Below are 19185 nucleotides of genomic sequence, written 5' to 3'. Positions count from 1 at the left end.
CACCAGTGCCCTTCAGCCTCATAAGTATAGTTATAAAAGTTTATTTTAGAAGGAAGGAGGCCATGTATAACAAATATAAAAAGATGATCACAGTCAAAGTGCCTGGATTATCACCTGGTAATCTCTTATCTATTTTGCCTGTTTATAAGTGCAACCATGGTGGTCCCCTCACCAGCAAGTGCTTAGGCCTCACATGACACCCCTCTCCCCCTGCTGATTGAAAGCTCAGGTTTCTAACATCACTACTGTCCTCATTCGGATCAGACTGTAGTCCAGCACATATGTGGGTCAGTACCATCCTGGAGCTGCAGCCTTCAGCAGTATAGAAATTTCTATAAAGACAGTGATGATGCTGGTCACTAGGGAAGGTGTTAGGCAGGACTTAGGAACGGGGATCAATTTCTCTATATGTATAGGGGGTCAGGAGGTAGTGTATGGTCCACCGTGGTTTGAGGCCAGTTCCAAATAGGAAGCAAAAGGTAAACAAGAACAAGCGTTTAATAAGAACAGAAAGGTTAACGTGTGATGGGGTTAAATATTTACAGGCTGGGGAATTGAGGGGCGGGTTAGGACTCCTCCTCGTTGATGAGCATGTTGGGGATTCCTCTGTTGATGGGAAATTCTGTGCCGGATTCTGGACATTGCAAGGCGCCCTCCATGACTTCCACCTGACAGGGGATAAACATTATCAGAGCTCTGATATAACACAGAACCCGTCCTCTCCTCCCCCGCATGTAATCGCAGCGTCTTACCTCCAGTAACACATGGTGAACTTTCTTCAAGAACTCCTCGTCGTTTTCATACCCGGAGGCGAGCTCTCGCGGGAGGTCCGAGCCGTGTCCCAGCTGATAGAAGAAGAAGCAGAGACGTGAGGCATTACTCACAAGCGCTCAGAAGTAGGGCAATGCATTGTATGGCATCTGCGGACCCGGTGGCAGAACTATTCATTCTCACTGAGACAGTACAGAAAGATGGAGCCCATGTTCCTGGAGAGCAGCTCGAATGGGGTCAAGCTGCAATGTGCATCACTCGTGAGCAGGATCGACCGAATATTTTTGTATGTTTTGTAGGAGTTAAAGCACCAATACACACAAGAAAAGTCAACAGAACCGGACCATTCCATCAGGGCTAGGTAACCATCTTATGTGTGTTTGGATCTACTTAGGAGACTATCCCAATAAATCATATCTGGAAATGTAACTTTAGGGCATGATACATTATATCAAAGGTTTAACAAAGGATTGTGCATGATAAACCATTCAAAAAGCATTTTATAGAGCAGGAGGAGCTGAGCAGATTGTACATATTGTCCTATGAACAGGCAGTATGTTTTAGAGCAGGAGGAGCTGAGCAGATTGTACATATTGCCCAATCTGCATGCAGCATGTTATAGAGCAGGAGGAGCTGAGCTGATTGTACATAGTGTCCTATAAACATGCAGTATGTTATAGAGCAGGAAGCGCTGAGCAGATTGTACATATTGCCCAATCTGCAGGCAGCATGTTATATAGCAGGAGGAGCTGAGCATTTTGTACATAGTGTCCTATATGCAGACAGCATGTAATAGAGCAGGAGGAACTGAGCAGTTTGTACATAGTGTCCTATATGCAGTACAGAGTCTCCTACTTTCTTGGCTCCTGTATAGTGTATAAGACCCTGCCCTGCTGCTTATATTGTGATCCTTATAAACTTTTCAACATACTGAATACAGGATCTCGGCGCGTGGTACATGCAAAAGGAACTCTATCCTAATTTTTTTATTTTTTTTAAACAAGGAAAAAAAATAGTAGAACAATCTGATGAAATATTACAGATGCTGCTATATAGGTAAATGACACAGGTACATACATAAGTGATACTCACACTCTCCGCAGACTGCACCAGCGCCTCCCATTCCAGCTTAGGGATCATACGGGCCACAAACTCACGGTTGAAGTCCACAGAGTTAAGTTTCACCTCATCGGCCTAGAAACAAAGAAGACAAGACATGAGATAGGACACCATGCAGACTGGAGCTGTGACTCCCCGTGTACTGATCTACAGCGCCACCTAGTGTATGGATGTAGCAGTATCAAGTGAGTGGATGGATGAATGTAGCACAAATAGTGTTTTTCCAGGAGGAAGCAGGATGATATAGAGCAATGTACTTGCTGCTGGATGTTTATAACATCCCAAGGACAGAAGGAAGACGAATTTGGAACACACCTAGAGGTCACACCTAACCTGACCATTTTTTGTGGGGTGCAGAAGAGGAAGAAGTAAAAACTGTTGTGCAAAACTAAAAGTCATCTTGTCTCAACTTAAAGGGGTACGTGATCACCTCTCCTTTTGGATGAATGTCCACCACTATCAAATTGGCAACAGTCTGACAACCCCGCGATCAGCTGCGTGAAGTTACAGACTCTTCATAGTGCTGTACACTGTATAGTGGCAGTGCTTGGTATTAAATCCTCCTCATAGTCTACTAAGGACAGCGCTGTACACTGTATAGTGGCAGTGCTTGGTATTAGAACCTCCTTATAGTCTACTAAGCACATATACAGAGCAGACAAAAGGCCAGAATGAGGCCTCCACCTGCTAGCACAAGTCTTTGGATACATTTTGTATACCGTATTTTTCAGACTATAAGGGGCACAAAAAATCCTTTGATTTTCTCAGAAATCAAAAGGTGCGCCTTATAGTCCAGTGCGCCTTATATATGAACCGTACTTACAGACAACAGCTGCCTTGAACTGTGCACAGGTCTGCCACCTGCTGGTCATTCATCCTTATAATCCGGTGTGCCTTATAGTCCAAAAAATACGGTATATACACTGCAATAGGTGATGATGTCCAAATATAAATAAATAAAATGAGACATCACAGAAATGGTAAAGTAAAAAATCCCTTTAATAGATTAAAAAAGGGTCCAGGGGAAGCTGTAACTGGAAAATAACTTTTACTCTTCTTGCTTCTACATTCCGTTACAGCATAACCGCTCCCAATAATGGGATGGAGGGGAGAAGAATAATAACTTTATTGTCATATATAATAGGATGGTATTACTACACAGAAGGCAGCTATGGTCAAGTACAGAATCAGACCGTGTTCACATCTGGCGTGTACAATGTGTCTCAAAACATAATGCAAACGCCAAGTGTGAAAACAGCCTTAGGCTACATTCACACGATGTATGCCCACCGTACCGTAGTACGGCGAGCATACATCGGCGCTGCGGAGAGGAGCAGGGGATGAGCGCAGCTCACCCCCACCCCTCTCCATAGGGAGATACAGCGCACGGCGCCGTATCACGGGAAAAGATAGGACATGTCCTATCTTTTCCCGTGCTACGGAGCAGTACGGTGCCGCATGTGTTCTGCACCGTACCGCTCCCGTACAGGGCCGTGAGCCCATAGGAGTGTATGGGGGACGTATATAGGCCGTATATACGTCCCCCTTACATTTGTGTGAATGTAGCCTTACAGATAGTATTCTTGAAGGTTACCATAAAATATACTTTGAGTTATCCTCAGGTATCGCCTGAATTATTCTACAGGTAGTCAGATACAGGCAGTCCCCCGGTTACATACAAGATAGGGTCTGTAGGTTTGTTCTGAAGTTGAATTTGTATGTAAGTCGGAACTGTATATTTTATCATTGTAATCCCAGACAGAACTTTTTTGGTCTCTGTGACAATTGGATTTTTAAAATGTTGGGTTGTCATAAGAATCAGGATTAACACTAAAGCTTCATTGCAGACACATTTGATAACTGTTATAGCTGTTTATTGTAGCCTAGGACCAATATCCAGAAGGCCGTTTGTAACTAGGGGTCGTATGTAAGTCGAGTGTTCTTAAGTAGGAGACCGCCTGTACATTACATTGGACAATATAGCTGCTTCATATCCAATAATCCCACCAAGCCTGTACCCCCTGGGTCTTGTAAACCCCAGGATGATAATGAAAACTGATACAAATTAAGACCATCCGTCATCCTTAGGATACAACGTTAAAAAAAATTGGATGGAAAGGAGTACAAAAAGCAGTTCATATCCGACTATCCATTCAAATAACGGAACCTTTACAAGTCCATTGAAAACAATGGGGAAAAAAACATATCCATTATTAAAGGGAACCTGTCACCTGTAGGCGCTTTTTTATGGTTTCTGCACAGACGCTATCCTGAAAAATAATAGTTATATTCGTGAACAGTAACCTGTCAGGGGGGCAGGGTTTGGGGAACAGTCGTCCACCCTCCTGGCCACCTCATTAGGTAACTCCCGCCTCCTTACCAGCGTGGAGCTGGTATCAGCCCAGCCTCCTTGATCTTGGTCTCCTCCCTATCTCAAAACTTGCGCATGCGCGGTGTGCTTTTCTTCCTCCGGGTTTGTGCAGGGCCGGAGGGGAGATAACGTGCGCACTGCAATTATTGCAACTATGCCACCTCCACACCATGTGGGCATGGTGGGGGCACGTGCCCTGTTCCTGTGTAATTTGATGCTGCACTTTTATAGCGGCATCACTCAGCTGATCACTTGACCCGACGACAGACTCGTAGATCTTACTGTAGGCGACAAATGTTTGTCAGGGACTTGTAATGTCGGTCAATTATAATGTTTGGACAGGTGAGATAAAGGGGTCATTATTTGACCCCCCCCCCCCTTAAAACTACAGACATTTCTGTGTTCAGGAGGGAAAATCAGTGGTTAGTCATGCTGGCTAGAGACCTCTGGATGTATCTGGCAGGATGCAGGGGCAACGTGGGCACTATCAAACTTTGGCGCTAATTCTCATCTTAGTGTTTCCCCTGGTCCATGGATGCCACTCATTGGATGATTCGAGTCCAGTGACCCCCTGGAATATCTGAATGGACAAATACTCCCAAGAATGGAAGTACCAGAGTGATACAGGAACTATAAACGAGGAAAGTACAAATTATTACCTCCCACCCTGGCCAGTGAGGGTTTTTTTATATATTCCTGGAAAACCCCATTAAAATCAAGAAAGAAAAAAACATTTTTGACCTAATTAAAAAAACACACAGCACAGGTCAAGGGGTTGGGTCATGGCAGAGATCACACAACAGATTTTGAGACCCTGTTATTGTAAACACTGGGGTCCCCGCACCCCCATGGCTGACTACAGGATCACAGGTTCTAAATATGTCATAAACAACGATTGGGGACGGGCAATAATTTAAGGGACGCTAGTAACCCATAATGATGCTCGGTGACAGTTCACACATGATGCAGTATCAGCAGAGAAACCACACATTACATACAACCCTCAGAAATATACCCGGATAATGAGCGGGAAGCCTCGGGTCACTCCGCTAACGTGGCTGCGCAACATATTATGAGTTAAAAGCTTCATCCTCCGGTACCGGCACCCACGTGGTTCACAATGCGACTACTTCCGGGGACTTCGACTCACTAAGCAACCCTGCAAGGAAAAGCTCTAAGCGCATGCGTTGTACCGAACGGGAACACGCATGCGCATTGCATACAGCAAGGAGCTTACTTAAGATGGGCGTGTCCTCCAGCAATGTCATGCCACCACCCCCTTACTGGTCCTGCCCTTAATTGTCATGGCCCTTCGATTCCCCGTATCATTCCTCCTCCTGTCACCGCTGCGTCTGGCTGCACAGAGCGGAGTCCGGAGCAGAGCCATGTCCATCAAGGTAACGTCATGTCTGTGCATTGCTTATATAATGTAGGCGGATACTGATGCTGCACTTTTATAGCGGCATCACTCAGCTGATCACTTGACCCGACGACAGACTCGTAGATCTTACTGTAGGCGACAAATGTTTGTCAGGGACTTGTAATGTCGGTCAATTATAATGTTTGGACAGGTGAGATAAAGGGGTCATTATTTGCCCCCCCCCCCTTAAAACTACAGACATTTCTGTGTTCAGGAGGGAAAATCAGTGGTTAGTCATGCTGGCTATGTTACCAAGGAATACTCCTTTAAGTGCCCAGTGCACTCTAGTGTCTTAAAATTGGGGTGTCTATTCAGAGGAAAGGAACTGGGATGTTTAAAGCATTGCTCTAATTGGCCCGTCTCCTGGGCACTTACTAGCATTACAACATGTAACGCTAGTATAACGCTGTGATGAGACTGTTATACCAAGCACTGCCACAATACAGTGTATAGCACTGTGCTTGGTAGACTATGAATAGGATCTAATGCCAAGCACTGCCACTACAGTGTACAGCACTGTGCATAGTAGACTATGAAGAGGATGTAGTACCAAGCACTGCCACTATACAGTGTATAGCACAGTGCATAGTAGACTATGAAGAGGATGTAGTACCAAACAATGCCACTATACAGTGCACAGCATTATGCTTAATAGACCATGAGGAAGATGTAGTACTAAGCACTGCCACTATACAGTGTACAGCACTGTGCTTACTACACTATAAAGAGTCTGTAACACTCATCCAAAAGTTTGGTCTCGTGACAGCTACTGGTGAGCACCCATCCAAAGCAAGAGGTGATCATGGAGTATCCCTTTAAGTCAAGACAAGATGACTTTTCAATGAGTTTAGTTTTGAACAACAGTTTTTACTTCCTCCTCTTCTGTGCCCCACAGCCTGTTTCCCAAAAAGTGGTCAGAAGGGGTTTTCCATGTTTTCCCGGTTAGGTGTGTCCTTTAGGTGTGTTCCTAATTTTGTCTTCCTTGTTTAGTTGGGATGTTGTAAACTTTTTATTGCATCTTCTGTTTTTGCAATACTGGTATTTCTCACAATGTACCAGTTCAGGAGCATATTTTATCTTTACTTCCCTGTGCCATTCCCCTGTGGGATGTAGAGGTTGTAGGGTTTTAGTGTCTGAAAACACTCCCCTCCACTGGTAATACCCAGATATCAATGTTACTGATGAATTTCTAGGTGTAATAACAGAGGAACAGCGCAACAATGGGAACATCATCTAAGTGCGATCAAACAGAGTATTCTGATCAACACGATGCAAAACCAACATCCAGAACATTTGTTCTCTTTACTCTGGATGCGCGATTCCTCGGTTATTCCTCCTTGAAATGTATAAATAAATTGGCAACTGGGCGTGTCATAATAAGTCTGAAACCAACAGCAATAATTGGAATAGTAGCGATCTGCTCAACTAGTAACAGTTGTCCCTTTTATTTATACATTTCTAGTAGGAATAACAGAGGAACAGCACAACTACTGATCCAATCCGTACACCAATCATTGCCTCCCATGTGGAGCAGGATGAGGCCCAACTAGACCCATCACTGATCTCTCTGGATTTCTCTTTAAGATTGGAGACGCGCTGCCAAATGTGGAGGTTTTTATTGGAGGTCCTGGAAAGAAGGCGAGTATCAAGGATGTGTTTGGTGACAAGAAGGGAGTGCTGTTTGGCGTTCCGGGGGCTTTTACGCCAGGATGTTCTAAGGTAAGACAAAAGTCGCCCTAGAATCTGCTCTGCTCCACCTGCTCTATAAAATGCTGCCTGCAGATATTACACAATGTACAAGCTACTCAGCTCCTCCTACTCTATTACATGCTACTTGTAGATAGGACACTGTGCAATATGCTCAGCTCCTCCTGCTCTATAACATACTGCCTGCAGCTTGTACATAGTGTCCTATCTGCTCAACTCCTCCTGCTCTATAACATACTGCCTGCAGTTAGGACACTATGTAAAATCTGATTAGCTCCTCCTGCTCTATTACATAATGCCTGCAGTAAGCACACTATGTACAAGCTACTCAGTTCCTCCGCTTCTTCAACATCCTCCCTGCATATTGTACACCATTTATAATCTGCTCGGCTCCTCCTGCTCTATAACATGCTGCCTGCAGATGTACACTATGTACATTCGTCTCTGCTCTATAACAGGTTCTCTGCCTAGTTTGCTCCAATAGTTTTTATGTGACCATTAAATGGCAGAGGTTTTATTGCCAAACAAGTTATCGGAAGAGTCTTTCATAACTGATGTGGTAACCATGACATCGGGAAAGAAATGGTTTTACGAAATAAATCTTGTTGTTTGGTCACCAGCTCTTAAATTGCAGCATTTGAGTAGAAGGAAAACTTTATACTAGTACAGGCTCTTTAGGATAGACCATTAGTATATTTAATATTGGTGGGAGTCTAGCACCCTTGCATATCATCTCCGCAGCTGATAGACAAGAAGTAGACAGTGCCCTTTTTTGTGTAGTGGTGGAACCTGGTACTGCAGCATAGCTGCTATTTAAGTGAATGGAAGCTTATCTGTAGTAACCTAGTCTGAACACTACACAGAGAACGGTGCTGTCTGCTTCCTATTACACACTGGGGCAGACTTACTTACCCGGTCCATTCGCGATCCAGCGGCGCGTTCTCTGCGCTGGATTCGGGTTCGGCCGGGATTCGTTAAGGTAGTTCCTCCGCCGTCCACCAGGTGGCACTGCTGCGCTGAAAAGCATCGGAACGCACTGGAGTTCACCAAGTCGGGCTCAGTGGAGGTAAGTGCAAGCTCCGCGACAGATTATTATTATTTTTTTAAATGCGGCGGTTTTTCCGAATCCGTCGGGTTTTCGTTCGGCCACGCCCCACGATTTCCGTCGCGTGCATGCCAGCGCCGATGTGCCACAATCTGATCACGTGCGCCAAATCGGAAATATTCGGGTAACACGTCGGGAAACCGTGAATCGGGCCCTTAGTAAATGACCCCCACTGTGTTGATCAGTGGGGTGGCGATTTTGGGGACCTATTCTAGGGATGAGTTATCAAGATCTTCAGCCTAGAAACCTCCTTTAACCTTGCATGAAGAAATCCACGCCGCTTATTGTGTTTACCCGCTTTCCTTTGTTTCCCCAGACGCACTTACCTGGATACGTAAAAGAAGCCGACAATCTGAAATCCGCTGGGGTGGAAGTCCTTGCCTGCATCTCAGTCAATGACGCCTTTGTCATGAGCGAGTGGGGAAAGGCGCATGAAGCAGAAGGGAAGGTAAAAAATAACACAATTTTTGGTTTTATTGTCTGTTTCGGGAATATTAAGCAGAACTATATGACCTATGTATGCACAGGGGTAATTAACTAGTTGTTTACTGGTGTCGAATAATATACAGGGTGGAGCAGTTTCTGTGCCCACGGTCATGTGACCCCCTCGGCAGCAGGACTCTTGACTTCCTGTGACGTCCCGTTTCTTATTGGCTTCTGACACTTGGAGGAGACCGTGCAGTTACTATTGTATGCTCACTCCCTCAGTCATAAGCACCCCACATTAGTGGTTGGGAAGGCGTACATACCTTAATGACTGCAAGGACCCCCTTCATCTGCCAGAAGGCCACAGGAAATTCTGTGTCCTGCTGCCCTGGGGTTGCATGACCCAGTGCTCCTGCGGTCTACCGAGAAAATGTAGTAGGCAGAATTTCTTATAAGTGGCCAACCCCTTTAAGTGTAACAGAGAAAAAGGGATACAGATTGCTTTACACATGGGATATATAGATGTTTATCCGTGTAAATAAGAACATTGCTATTGAGGTTTTTAGGCCAATAAAATTTGCCCTTTGATTTGGGCTTGCGTCACTGGTCCCTGCCCTTGACACTGAGAGAATAGAGTTCAAATCTCGTACGGTAAAATTAAGAACATTGTTTTCACCATATCCTTTAAAATTATATGATCATTTGATCAGTGGGGGTCCACTGATGGAACGGCATTGCTGCTCCACACAATATTATGGGAACACCAATGAGGTTGTTATCCCCTATTCTGTAGACTTGGTAAAACCCCTTTAAATTGGAAGACGGTCACCTTTGAGCACTCTTGGCGCTGCTCCTGAGATGCTGGAAATATTTGATTCAATTTTTATGCTGGAGGAGGAATTTGAACTCCACACTGCCATTGTCAAGGGCAAAGGTAAGTCATAGTGAGGTAAGCCAATCAGAGGGAGGATTTAATTAGCCGGAAAAACTCAATAGGAATGTTCTTTGATTGTCATGCCCTAACCACACATATAATAGAAGATCACAATCAAAAGGGAAGAGGCGGATCATTTCCACCAGTACTGGAGAGAAAATTGGATTTTCATTAAATATTCTGCCTTTTTTAAAAAAAAATTTTTATGCAAGATGTCAAACATTTTGATCATATTAGAGGGGTCAATCATTTAAAGCACAGAGTAAGCAGCGCTTTGTGATATTACGAACCGCACACCTGTGTCACATTACAAAACCAGGGATATAACAAGCTGTGCACCTGTGTGACATCACATGACCAGGGATTATACGAGCAGTGCGCCTATATGACATTACATAACCAGGGGTATAACAAGCTCTGCACCTGTGTGATGGCACATGACCAGGGATATAAAGAGCCATGCACCTGTATGATATCACATGACCAGGGATATAAAGAGCCATGCACCTGTGTGACATCACATGACCAGGGATATAATGAGACGCGCACCTGTGTGACATCGCATGACCAGAGATGGATTCTTATCCACAAGACGTAAAAACTGAAGCTTCCTATAGAAAGACAGCAAGCAGAGATCTAGAAAACAGTCAGGAATTATTACAGAAAGTATATTGTAAAAATTGTATAACTTTTCATTACAAAAAACAGTACCAATTATTAAACCCCTTTAACAACCCCTTTAACTTTATAATCTAGCCAGTAGGAGGGCTCAGATGCAGACCTGCATTGGGCATAGCTCATACTATACTGCATCCCCTCAGTACCAATGCATAGCATGGCTTACACTAGTCAGGCTTCTGGGACGGTTTGCAGTATTAGGGAAAGCCTCAGTAGGCATTTTTGGAATAGTGCCCTATACTCTGTCGAGTTTCCAGGCTGCCACTCCCTCCATCATGTCCTGTCCTGCTGCCAGAAGCTTTGTAGAGGGATTTGTATGTGAGGTTTCTGCATTGCAATAGTTAACCCTGTGCTGTGCGGGCCTTGTGTAACTCCGACACTTGGCCGCCTTCCATGGCTCGGGTTGTGTAACATCAGTGAGCTGGAAGCTTCTGCCTCCAAACTGTCCTGGAAATACATAGTAACAGATAAATGCTCCCTCACGTATTATGTGGTAAGAGAAACACCTTGAGCATCGTGTGGCGACATTTCACAGTATAACTTTACATAGTGTTAAGTAACTTTCTGTACAGCACCAGGAAACTAATACATTCCAGATTATGAAATCGATTGGGTCATATGGCGTATAAAACAAATTTCATTGTCCCGCTTCATCATAGGAGCAGAACAATGAAATTTCTGAAATTCTGGATCCCTAAAATAATTGACACCCAGCATATCCTATATGGTACAATAGTGCTCTGTATGACTGCATTGAGGGTTCTGCTAAAAGCAATCCATTAATGATGAGTCTTATCGGAGGAGTCACATTCATTATTATCTTGAGAGATTCTAGATGACCATTGCAAAATGTTAGATAAAAACTTTGAGGGAGATTTATCAGAAGTGTCTGAGGTAAAACTGTTCTAGTTGGTCATGGCAACCAATTAGAGGTCAGCTTTAATTTTATAAACTGCTGTTGGAAAATGAAAGCTGAGCTTTGATTGGTTGCCATGGGCAGCTAGAATAGTTCTGCTCTCAGGCACTTGATATATCTCCCCCCAATATTATATTTTAAAAGGGTAGGACCTGGTTTCACTGGTATCTCCTATACACAGGGTAGGGAATAATAATATGGTGAGAGTCAGACTGCTGGGATCCCCACCATCACGAGAACGGGATCCCCCCAGCAATACAAAGAATGGGGGGGTGAAGGGGGGCCTGTTCTCACTGAGTAAGCGGTAGGTTAAGCGCGTGTCCTTCAAAGCTATGATATTGTTGGATATTGCTGAGCACAGTGCATAAGTATCTCCAGCAATACCATTCAGTCTATAAGTATAGCAGATATCTGAACGCTGTGCTCTGCAATAGCCGACACTACCATAGCTTTGAATGGAGTGGCAGGACACATGCTAAACCTACAGCTTCATCAATTAGTGAGAACCGGTGGAGGACCCAGTATTTGAACCCTCCCTGATATCAAAAAATTAGGTACAATTCCATCATATAGATATATGGTTTGCCTAAACACAACATATTTTCTCAAATACATATGTTGTCACTTTGGGGTGTACCAGCGAGGTCCATTCATGCTGATGACCATAGAAGAGACTGCACTGGAAGTAATAGGACCTGTAATCGTAAAGATTTCTGCATCCGCTGATTGATTATATCATTCTGTCCTAGATCCAGATGTTGGCTGATCCCTGTGGAGACTTTGCCAAGGTAAGTGCCACGAATCTCGAATTCCGGCCTATAAATAGTGTCTGTAGCAATGTTCGCTATCTAAGCAGCTGCCCTGCGTACAGTATGTAATGGAGGCCGGAGCTTTTGACCTTTTACCCCATTTAATTACTAGTCCCCTCAAGTAAGTTATAAAAATATCCTTTCTAGAATCGCATCTTTTATGTGAAAATGAGTCATATTTGCGTGAGATGAGTCAAGTTTAGAGGCTGCCGGAGAAAAGGGGAGGGGCATCACTTCAGACGCCCCTATTTTTGGTTCTATAATATCTAGAAACGGGTGTAATAATCTAAAATGTTAATTATTTAAATATCCCCTGGGTTATGATGATATCCATAGAGTAGGTCTTCATTTTCACATTGGAGTCCATCACCCATCTTCTCCACAGTTCAGCAGCTAATGACAGAGAATGGAAAGGGAAGCAGACTGCTCCGTTCTCTGTGTAGTGGTCAGACCTGGTTACTGCACCAGTTCTTATTCATTGGAATGGAAGCAACGCTGCAGTGACTCAGTTTAACCACTACACTGCGAATGGAGCGGTTTTCCTATCCCATTCTCCGTTTATCAGCCATATGATCTGTGAGGGTGCTTGTGGTTGGGCTTCAACCAATATCATATTGAGGACCTAGTCTATAGCTATTTTTTTCCATATTTTATTTAAAGGACACCTGTCATCATTAATACATTAATCCTTATAAAATCATCATTTCTTTATTATGTAAATGAGGCTGTCACATGATGTCACCCCTGTTTCCCCTCTCCTCCCCCTGCTCATGTCTGTGTGTAATGTATAGAAAAACATTGCTGGTGTCTGTGCTTTATCTGCTGACATGCTGCATCCTCCTAATATACAGAGACACAGACATCAGCTACACAAGTGCCTGACATGTTCTGCTATAACATGTCCACCTGTAGCTGTTGTATCTCTCCTATACAAACACACAGGCTGCAGGGGATGTGGCCGCCAACATGGAGGAGACATTACACCATTATACCTCACACCATTATACCTCACACCATTATACAGACTGTCAGTCATGTGTATAGGAGTATCTCATACACACACAGGCTGCAGGGGCCCCAGCACCAGTAAGCACACGGAGGAGTCATTAACGTGTGTGAAAAGGACTCAGGACTGAGCTCTATCTTTTCTATGGCTGTGTGAAAAATGCATTGCATTTGCACTGCTCGCGAGTGCAATGCGTTTTTGATGCGTCTCCATAGACTTGAATGGGGCGTGAAAAAAACTCAAGTAAGGACAAGCCCAGTGGAACAATGGGACAGAGTGCAATGCAAAGTTCTGCGCGTCAAAAGCACGGGTAGAACTCGCGCGTGAAAAACGCAAGTGTGGAAGGGGCCTAAGATCTACGTCTTCTGTTAACATTGCAAACACACATACGTTAATGGCAGGGCATGTTATCTTGCATTGACTTGTGTCTATCCACAATGGTGGGAGCTGGGCCTGTCACTGATGGTCACTGTATATCTTGTCCTCAGGCTGCTGGATTACTGCTGGACAAAAAAGAACTTGAAGGTCTCTTTGGAAATAGGCGTTGCAGACGGTGAGTCTAACCAGAGTTTGAGAAAAATCTCCCTCAAAAGATGGAGAATATTCTGGGGAGAATGAGGAGGGTTAATCCACAAGGAGTAACAATGCTCTTCCCCCTATAATTCATCAATCCTATGCTGCACCAAGCTATTGCTCTATACTGATGACACTGATCCCCCTACTTCTGACTTCATCTCACTTTCTAATCCCTCTGTGCCCCGTATCTTGTTCCCACATCTTTCTATTGGCCTCTAACTTATTCTTTTTATCTACATACTCTCTATCTTCCCCACACATTGATTAACAGTGAGAGTCCTGACTATCCCACCCACGCATAGATATTAAATGGCATCTACCGTCAGGGTGAAGGACTGTATGCAAATGAGCCTGAAGGGCTCCAGGCTCCATAGGTGCTAATGGAACCTGGAGCCCCTCTGGCTCATTTGCATACAGTCTTTCATCCTGGTGGTAGATGCCCTTTAAGCGTGTGAGTACTGATTACCGCGCCCACACACATCCGTTATCTCTCCATCTTTTCCACACAGCGCTTGACAGGGAGTTGGTTAGTTGGGAGTCTTTCCAGTGCCTATACTTGGGCAATGTATAATGAAAAGACTTCTACTTCTGTGTGTCCACCAAGCCTGGTTTTGGCTCACAATAACTGATGCAAAGAACAATAACATGCTGCATCTGAATTGCATTTAGTACCACTAAAGCTCGTTTTCCTTTCTTCCTACTTTAGGTTTTCTCTGGTTGTTGAAGGTGGGAAGGTGAAGGCATTGAATGTAGAAGAAGACGGGACAGGTCTTACGTGCAGTCTGGCTGGAAATATTTCGTCTCAGCTGTGAGATGGAATTACACTGGTGTTTTGCCCGATTTAGGCACTTGGTGTTGAATACTGTATAACATTAGGCACGTAGTGTGTAATTCTATATAACATTACACACAATGACCAGGATCTTCATTAATGGTGTAACATACAATAATACACAATAAAGTCAAAGCTCTTACATGGAATGTACCGTCCCTTGTGGTATTTATATCGGATGTTCTCCAACAAGGGGGTGCAGAATTCCTGAAATAAAGCAAAACAACTTTTCAATTCCCTAGTGAATTCCTCCAGTCTACCAATTCCCTAGTGAATTCCTCCAGTCTACCATCGCTTTTGAACTGAATACATGATATAATTGCAGCAGCTGTGTAAAGCAAAGACTGGTGGAAAGGTCCAGAGTGACGGCAACAGTGGAGGGATTTGTTAGGTGAATTGTAAACATATCTTGTTTAATCCCTGAACCGAGTGGTTCTGCTCAAAAGACAACATTCAAAACTCAGGAACTTGGGGAAAGCTGGGGGATGGTGCAGCAATCAGGGACAACACAGTGCTGGGCCGGACAAGGGAGGGAGCAGTGCATAATTAGGGGGAGGAGAAGCGCTGAGCCTGCTAAAGGAGTGAGTGTCTTATTATCATTTTATAATAATAATATTATTATTTTTTTTTTTTTTTTTTTTCCCATCAAAACCACCCGGTTCAGGCATTAAACAAGTTTTATGTTTCTGCATCAGTGTAGCTACAGCATTCTCAAGGTATATTTGCTTCATAATGCATGGAATCAAATTGTAGATTTCCTTTAAGTAGATGTGTCATAGTAGTTGGTGGCACATTGTAACAGATCATGTGGAAACTAGGGATCAATCCTCCCATATACTGCCATACTACACAATAGCAGTATATGGGAGGATTGATCCCTAGTGACCAATGAAATGGCCCATTTATATCACTAGAACTGATATAAAAATAAACAAGCAAAATCATAAACCTGTTGGGTATCGCTGCGTCTCAAAAGCCACGATCTATCAGTATATAAAACCAGTTATTTTCAACGTTGATCCCTGTAACAGAAATTAGCGCAAAATCTGAGACCCCCCGTTTTGTTTTTGCTTTTTTGTTTTTTTTTTTTTTTTAGTGTTTAGTCTTCGGATATGGCGAAATTAAAAACCTTTTCATACAAAAGATTTTAATTTCTTAAAACCTAAAAAAAATATATATATTTGGTATCCCCGTAATCACACTGTCCCAAAGAGCGCACACTGAGAGCTGTAAAAACATTTTACAAGAAAATGGCATAAAATGCTATATTTTTATTTATTTATTTTTTTTGTCAAGTTGGAATTTTTTTTTTTTTCCAGCTTCCCAGTGCACGCCATGGAATATTAAATACCGTGACATTTTTGTATGGTGCTTTAACCCCTTGCCGCTGAAGCCACTTTTCACCTTCCTGACACGGCCCATTTTTTCAAATCTGCCCTGTGTCACTATAAATGGTTATAACTTCGGAACGCTTTAACATAACCCGCTGATTTTGAGATTGTTTTTTCGTGACACATTGTACTTTATGTTAGTTGAAAAATTTGGGTGCTAACTTTTGCGTTTGGTTATGAAAAAAATGGAAATTTGGTGAAAATTTTGAAAAAAATGCTATTTTCAAACTTTGGAAATTTCTACTTTTCAAGCAGATTGTCATATCCCCCAAATAACTTACTAACTAACATCACCCTAAAGTCTTCTTTACGTTAGCATGATTTTTTAAGCATATTATGCTTTTTTTTTTGGAAGATAGGAGGCTTATAACTATACATGTGATTTTTCTGATTTTTGTGAAAATCGACAAAATCTATATTTTGCAGGGCTAGATAAGTTTGATGTGACGATGAAAGGCCTAAATGAGAGAAAACCCCCTTTAATGACCCCATTTTAGAAACTGTACCCCTCAAAGAATGTAAAACAACTTTTATGAAAGTTGTTAACCCTTTAATGGTTTCACAGGAGTTAAAAAAAAATCAGGTACAATTTTCAAATTTAATTTTTTTATAGCTAAATGAATGTATTTTTCAAAAAATCTACACATCCTCAGTGGTTAAAATACCAAAATGCTCCACAGAAATTAATACCCAATTTCTTCTGAATATGCCAACACCCAATATGTGGTGGTATACTGTTGTACTGGCACACAGCAGGGCATAGAAAGGAAGGAGCACGACCAGGTTTTTTGCATAGTAGATTTAGCTGAAATACTTTTATGTTACCATGATACATTTGGAGAGCCCCTGAAGTACCATAACAGTGAAAATCACCCCAAAGGACCCCATTTTGGAAACTACACCCTTCAGAGATTTTATCAAGGTGTATAATGAGTATTTGGACCCCACAGGAGTTCAAAAATTTGGGCTGAACCATGAAAAAATGAATATTTTTCCATCAAAAATTCACTTTTTCCCCAAATTTTTGGCATCCACAAGGGGCAAAAGAAAAAATTGCTCCACAGAAATTGTTCAACAATTTCTCCTGAACAAGGAAATGCCCCGCATGTGGATATAAACTTCTGTAGGGACACACAGCAGGATGTGGAATGGAACAAATAGTGTGAGGATGGGTTTTTGGTGGTGGAAGGGCAGATGGGTATAAGGAGGTGGTAACCAGGGCAAATAAATTATAACTGAAATGCAGGTGAATGATAGATTCTAAAGCATTCTTTCATGCAGAGGCCAGGTTTTTCAGGACAGGTGTCACATTGATAAATTGTGTCCTTTCTTTTCCCCATTTTGTAACATACTTTGCATCTTTTTTGTGTCCTTCCTCGTCCTCCAGTTTGGGGTACCTCGCCAGGGAAATGTTGCCCTGGTACAATACGGGGGACATCAGAAGTACTGGGTCCTTCTTGATGACCAAATAAGAGGGCCTTGATCACCGCCTCTTGAAAGCAAATAAATGATCCAACATGACCTGCACATTCGTATAGCACATAGGAATTATACAGTGCCATCTGTACAATGTGCACGGCCAGCTTTTTGTACCAGATCTTTGTTTTCCGTAGAGCACTGTACGGCTTCAGCACCTGATCTGAAAGATCTACCCCACCCATGTACTTATTATAAGCCAGGATGCAGTCTGGCTTGGGGGCAGTGGTAGTGGTACCTCGTACATGAGTGGGGGTGCTGGTGTCTTTGTGAATTGTGGTCAAAATAAGGACATCCCTCTTGTCCTTATATTTGACCAACAGCAAGTTCTCGCAACAGAGAGCCTTTATCTCCCTTTCTTAATGGTTGAGTTATCAGGGTCCTAGGGAGGCCTCTCTGGTTTCTGCGTACAGTGCCGCATGCTACAGTACCCCTGGAAATGAGGGACTTGAAGAGTGGAATGCTGGTATAAAAGTTATCCACATACAGGTGGTAACCCTTATCCAGCAGCGGGTGTATCAGATCCCAGACAAGCTTCCCAGTAACTCCTAGGACAGGGGGGCATTCTGGGGGGATAATTTGTTTATCTTTTCCCTCATAAACCCTAAATCTGTGGGTGTACCCTGTGGTACTCTCGCACAGCTTGTACATTTTAATTCCATACCTTGCCCTTTTGCTGGGCAGGTACTGGCGTATCCGGAGTCTTCCTTTAAAATGTACAAGTGACTCGTCTACACAAATGAATTTTTCAGGGGTGTAGGCCTCAAAAAACTTTGTGTTAAAGTGATCAAGGATTGGCTTTTTTTTGTATAGACGGTCAAATGATGGATCGCTTTGAGGTGGGCACTGCGAATTGTCATTGTAATGTAAAAATTTTAGAATTGCCTCAAAGCGTGTGCGATTCATTACTGAGCGATAAATAGGAGTACTGTAGAAAATATCAGAACTCCAATACTGCCGTATCTCTGGTTTCTTGACAATGCCCATGTGGAGCACAAGACCCCAAAACTTCATCATCTCTACTGCATCTACAGGGGTCCACCTAGAAAATGATGAAGCGGGGTTTTGTGCAAAAAATTGTTGGGCATACAAATTTGTTTGTACCACCATCAAATCCACAAGATCCTCAGAGAAAAGGACTTTGAAAAAGTCAATTTCTGTGAAGCTTTCTGCCTCAAAATTAATTCCTGAACTTCCCTTGAGGTTCATAATTATCAGGGGGTGGGATCCATTCAGGGTCACTTGGGGGCTGGGGAACAACCTCAACCGATGCCCTGGGGCGCCTTCTGGAGGGCCCCTCATCACCGGATGAGGAGGAAGAGGAGGATGAGAAATAGAGGAATGTGGCATCCTCCCCTTCTGAATCAGTATCGGAGGCAAGAAAGGCATATGCCTCCTCTGCTGAAAAGGTTCTTTGGGATGAATGGGACATTTTTTATTGGGAGGGGGTGTGTAAATGTAGTGCTTCAACACGTGTAAAAACTTTATTCAAGGGGGTGTGTATGTTGTGATTCAACACGTGTATGGGAACCAATAACACTAGTAAAAAAAAAAAAAAAAAAAAAAAAAGAAAGACGACCTGTGTGCTTTCAAAAAAACTGTAGTAGAAAAAGTTACTACAGTAAAAGAAAAAGTAACTTTTGTCCTC

The 19185-nt window shown here is 43.1% G+C and overlaps 2 protein-coding genes across 2 annotated transcripts; one reads left to right on the top strand and one right to left on the bottom strand.

Annotated features, from left to right (window-relative positions):
• Window positions 1-480: 480 nt before the first annotated feature.
• Window positions 481-5466, bottom strand: TRMT112 (tRNA methyltransferase activator subunit 11-2). The gene is made up of 4 exons (XM_072118393.1): window positions 5277-5466; window positions 1864-1965; window positions 753-845; window positions 481-668 (listed from the first exon to the last, which is right to left on the bottom strand). The coding sequence occupies exons 1-4, from the start codon at window positions 5349-5351 to the stop codon at window positions 567-569; spliced, it is 372 nt and encodes a 123-aa protein (XP_071974494.1). The 5' UTR covers window positions 5352-5466; the 3' UTR covers window positions 481-566.
• A 34-nt stretch (window positions 5467-5500) lies between these two features.
• PRDX5 (peroxiredoxin 5) lies at window positions 5501-14819 on the top strand. The gene is made up of 6 exons (XM_072118392.1): window positions 5501-5658; window positions 7266-7400; window positions 8810-8941; window positions 12197-12235; window positions 13751-13815; window positions 14545-14819. Exons 1-6 carry the CDS (start codon window positions 5566-5568, stop codon window positions 14648-14650), a joined length of 570 nt encoding a protein of 189 aa, XP_071974493.1. The 5' UTR covers window positions 5501-5565; the 3' UTR covers window positions 14651-14819.
• Window positions 14820-19185: the final 4366 nt, after the last annotated feature.

Source organism: Engystomops pustulosus, chromosome 7 (assembly GCF_040894005.1).
Source record: "Engystomops pustulosus chromosome 7, aEngPut4.maternal, whole genome shotgun sequence".
In the NCBI taxonomy this organism is placed as follows: domain Eukaryota; kingdom Metazoa; phylum Chordata; class Amphibia; order Anura; family Leptodactylidae; genus Engystomops; species Engystomops pustulosus.
The sequence above is the reverse complement of the archived record's forward strand: the minus strand, read 5'-3'. Positions and strand labels throughout refer to the sequence as shown.

What these genes read in the sequence shown, in the direction of transcription:
- TRMT112 (XM_072118393.1), bottom strand. Translation starts at nt 5,351, where the DNA reads ATGAAGCTTTTAACTCATAATATGTTGCGCAGCCACGTTAGCGGAGTG. An exon ending in GCTTCCCGCTCATTATCCGG is followed by an intron (nt 1,966 to 5,276) that starts GTATATTTCTGA and finishes CTTTGTTTCTAG; the next exon opens with GCCGATGAGGTGAAACTTAA. An exon ending in TGGTGCAGTCTGCGGAGAGT is followed by an intron (nt 846 to 1,863) that starts GTGAGTATCACT and finishes TTCTTCTATCAG; the next exon opens with CTGGGACACGGCTCGGACCT.
- PRDX5 (XM_072118392.1), top strand. Translation starts at nt 5,566, where the DNA reads ATGGCCCTTCGATTCCCCGTATCATTCCTCCTCCTGTCACCGCTGCGT. An exon ending in GCAGAGCCATGTCCATCAAG is followed by an intron (nt 5,659 to 7,265) that starts GTAACGTCATGT and finishes TTTCTCTTTAAG; the next exon opens with ATTGGAGACGCGCTGCCAAA. An exon ending in CCTGTGGAGACTTTGCCAAG is followed by an intron (nt 12,236 to 13,750) that starts GTAAGTGCCACG and finishes TCTTGTCCTCAG; the next exon opens with GCTGCTGGATTACTGCTGGA.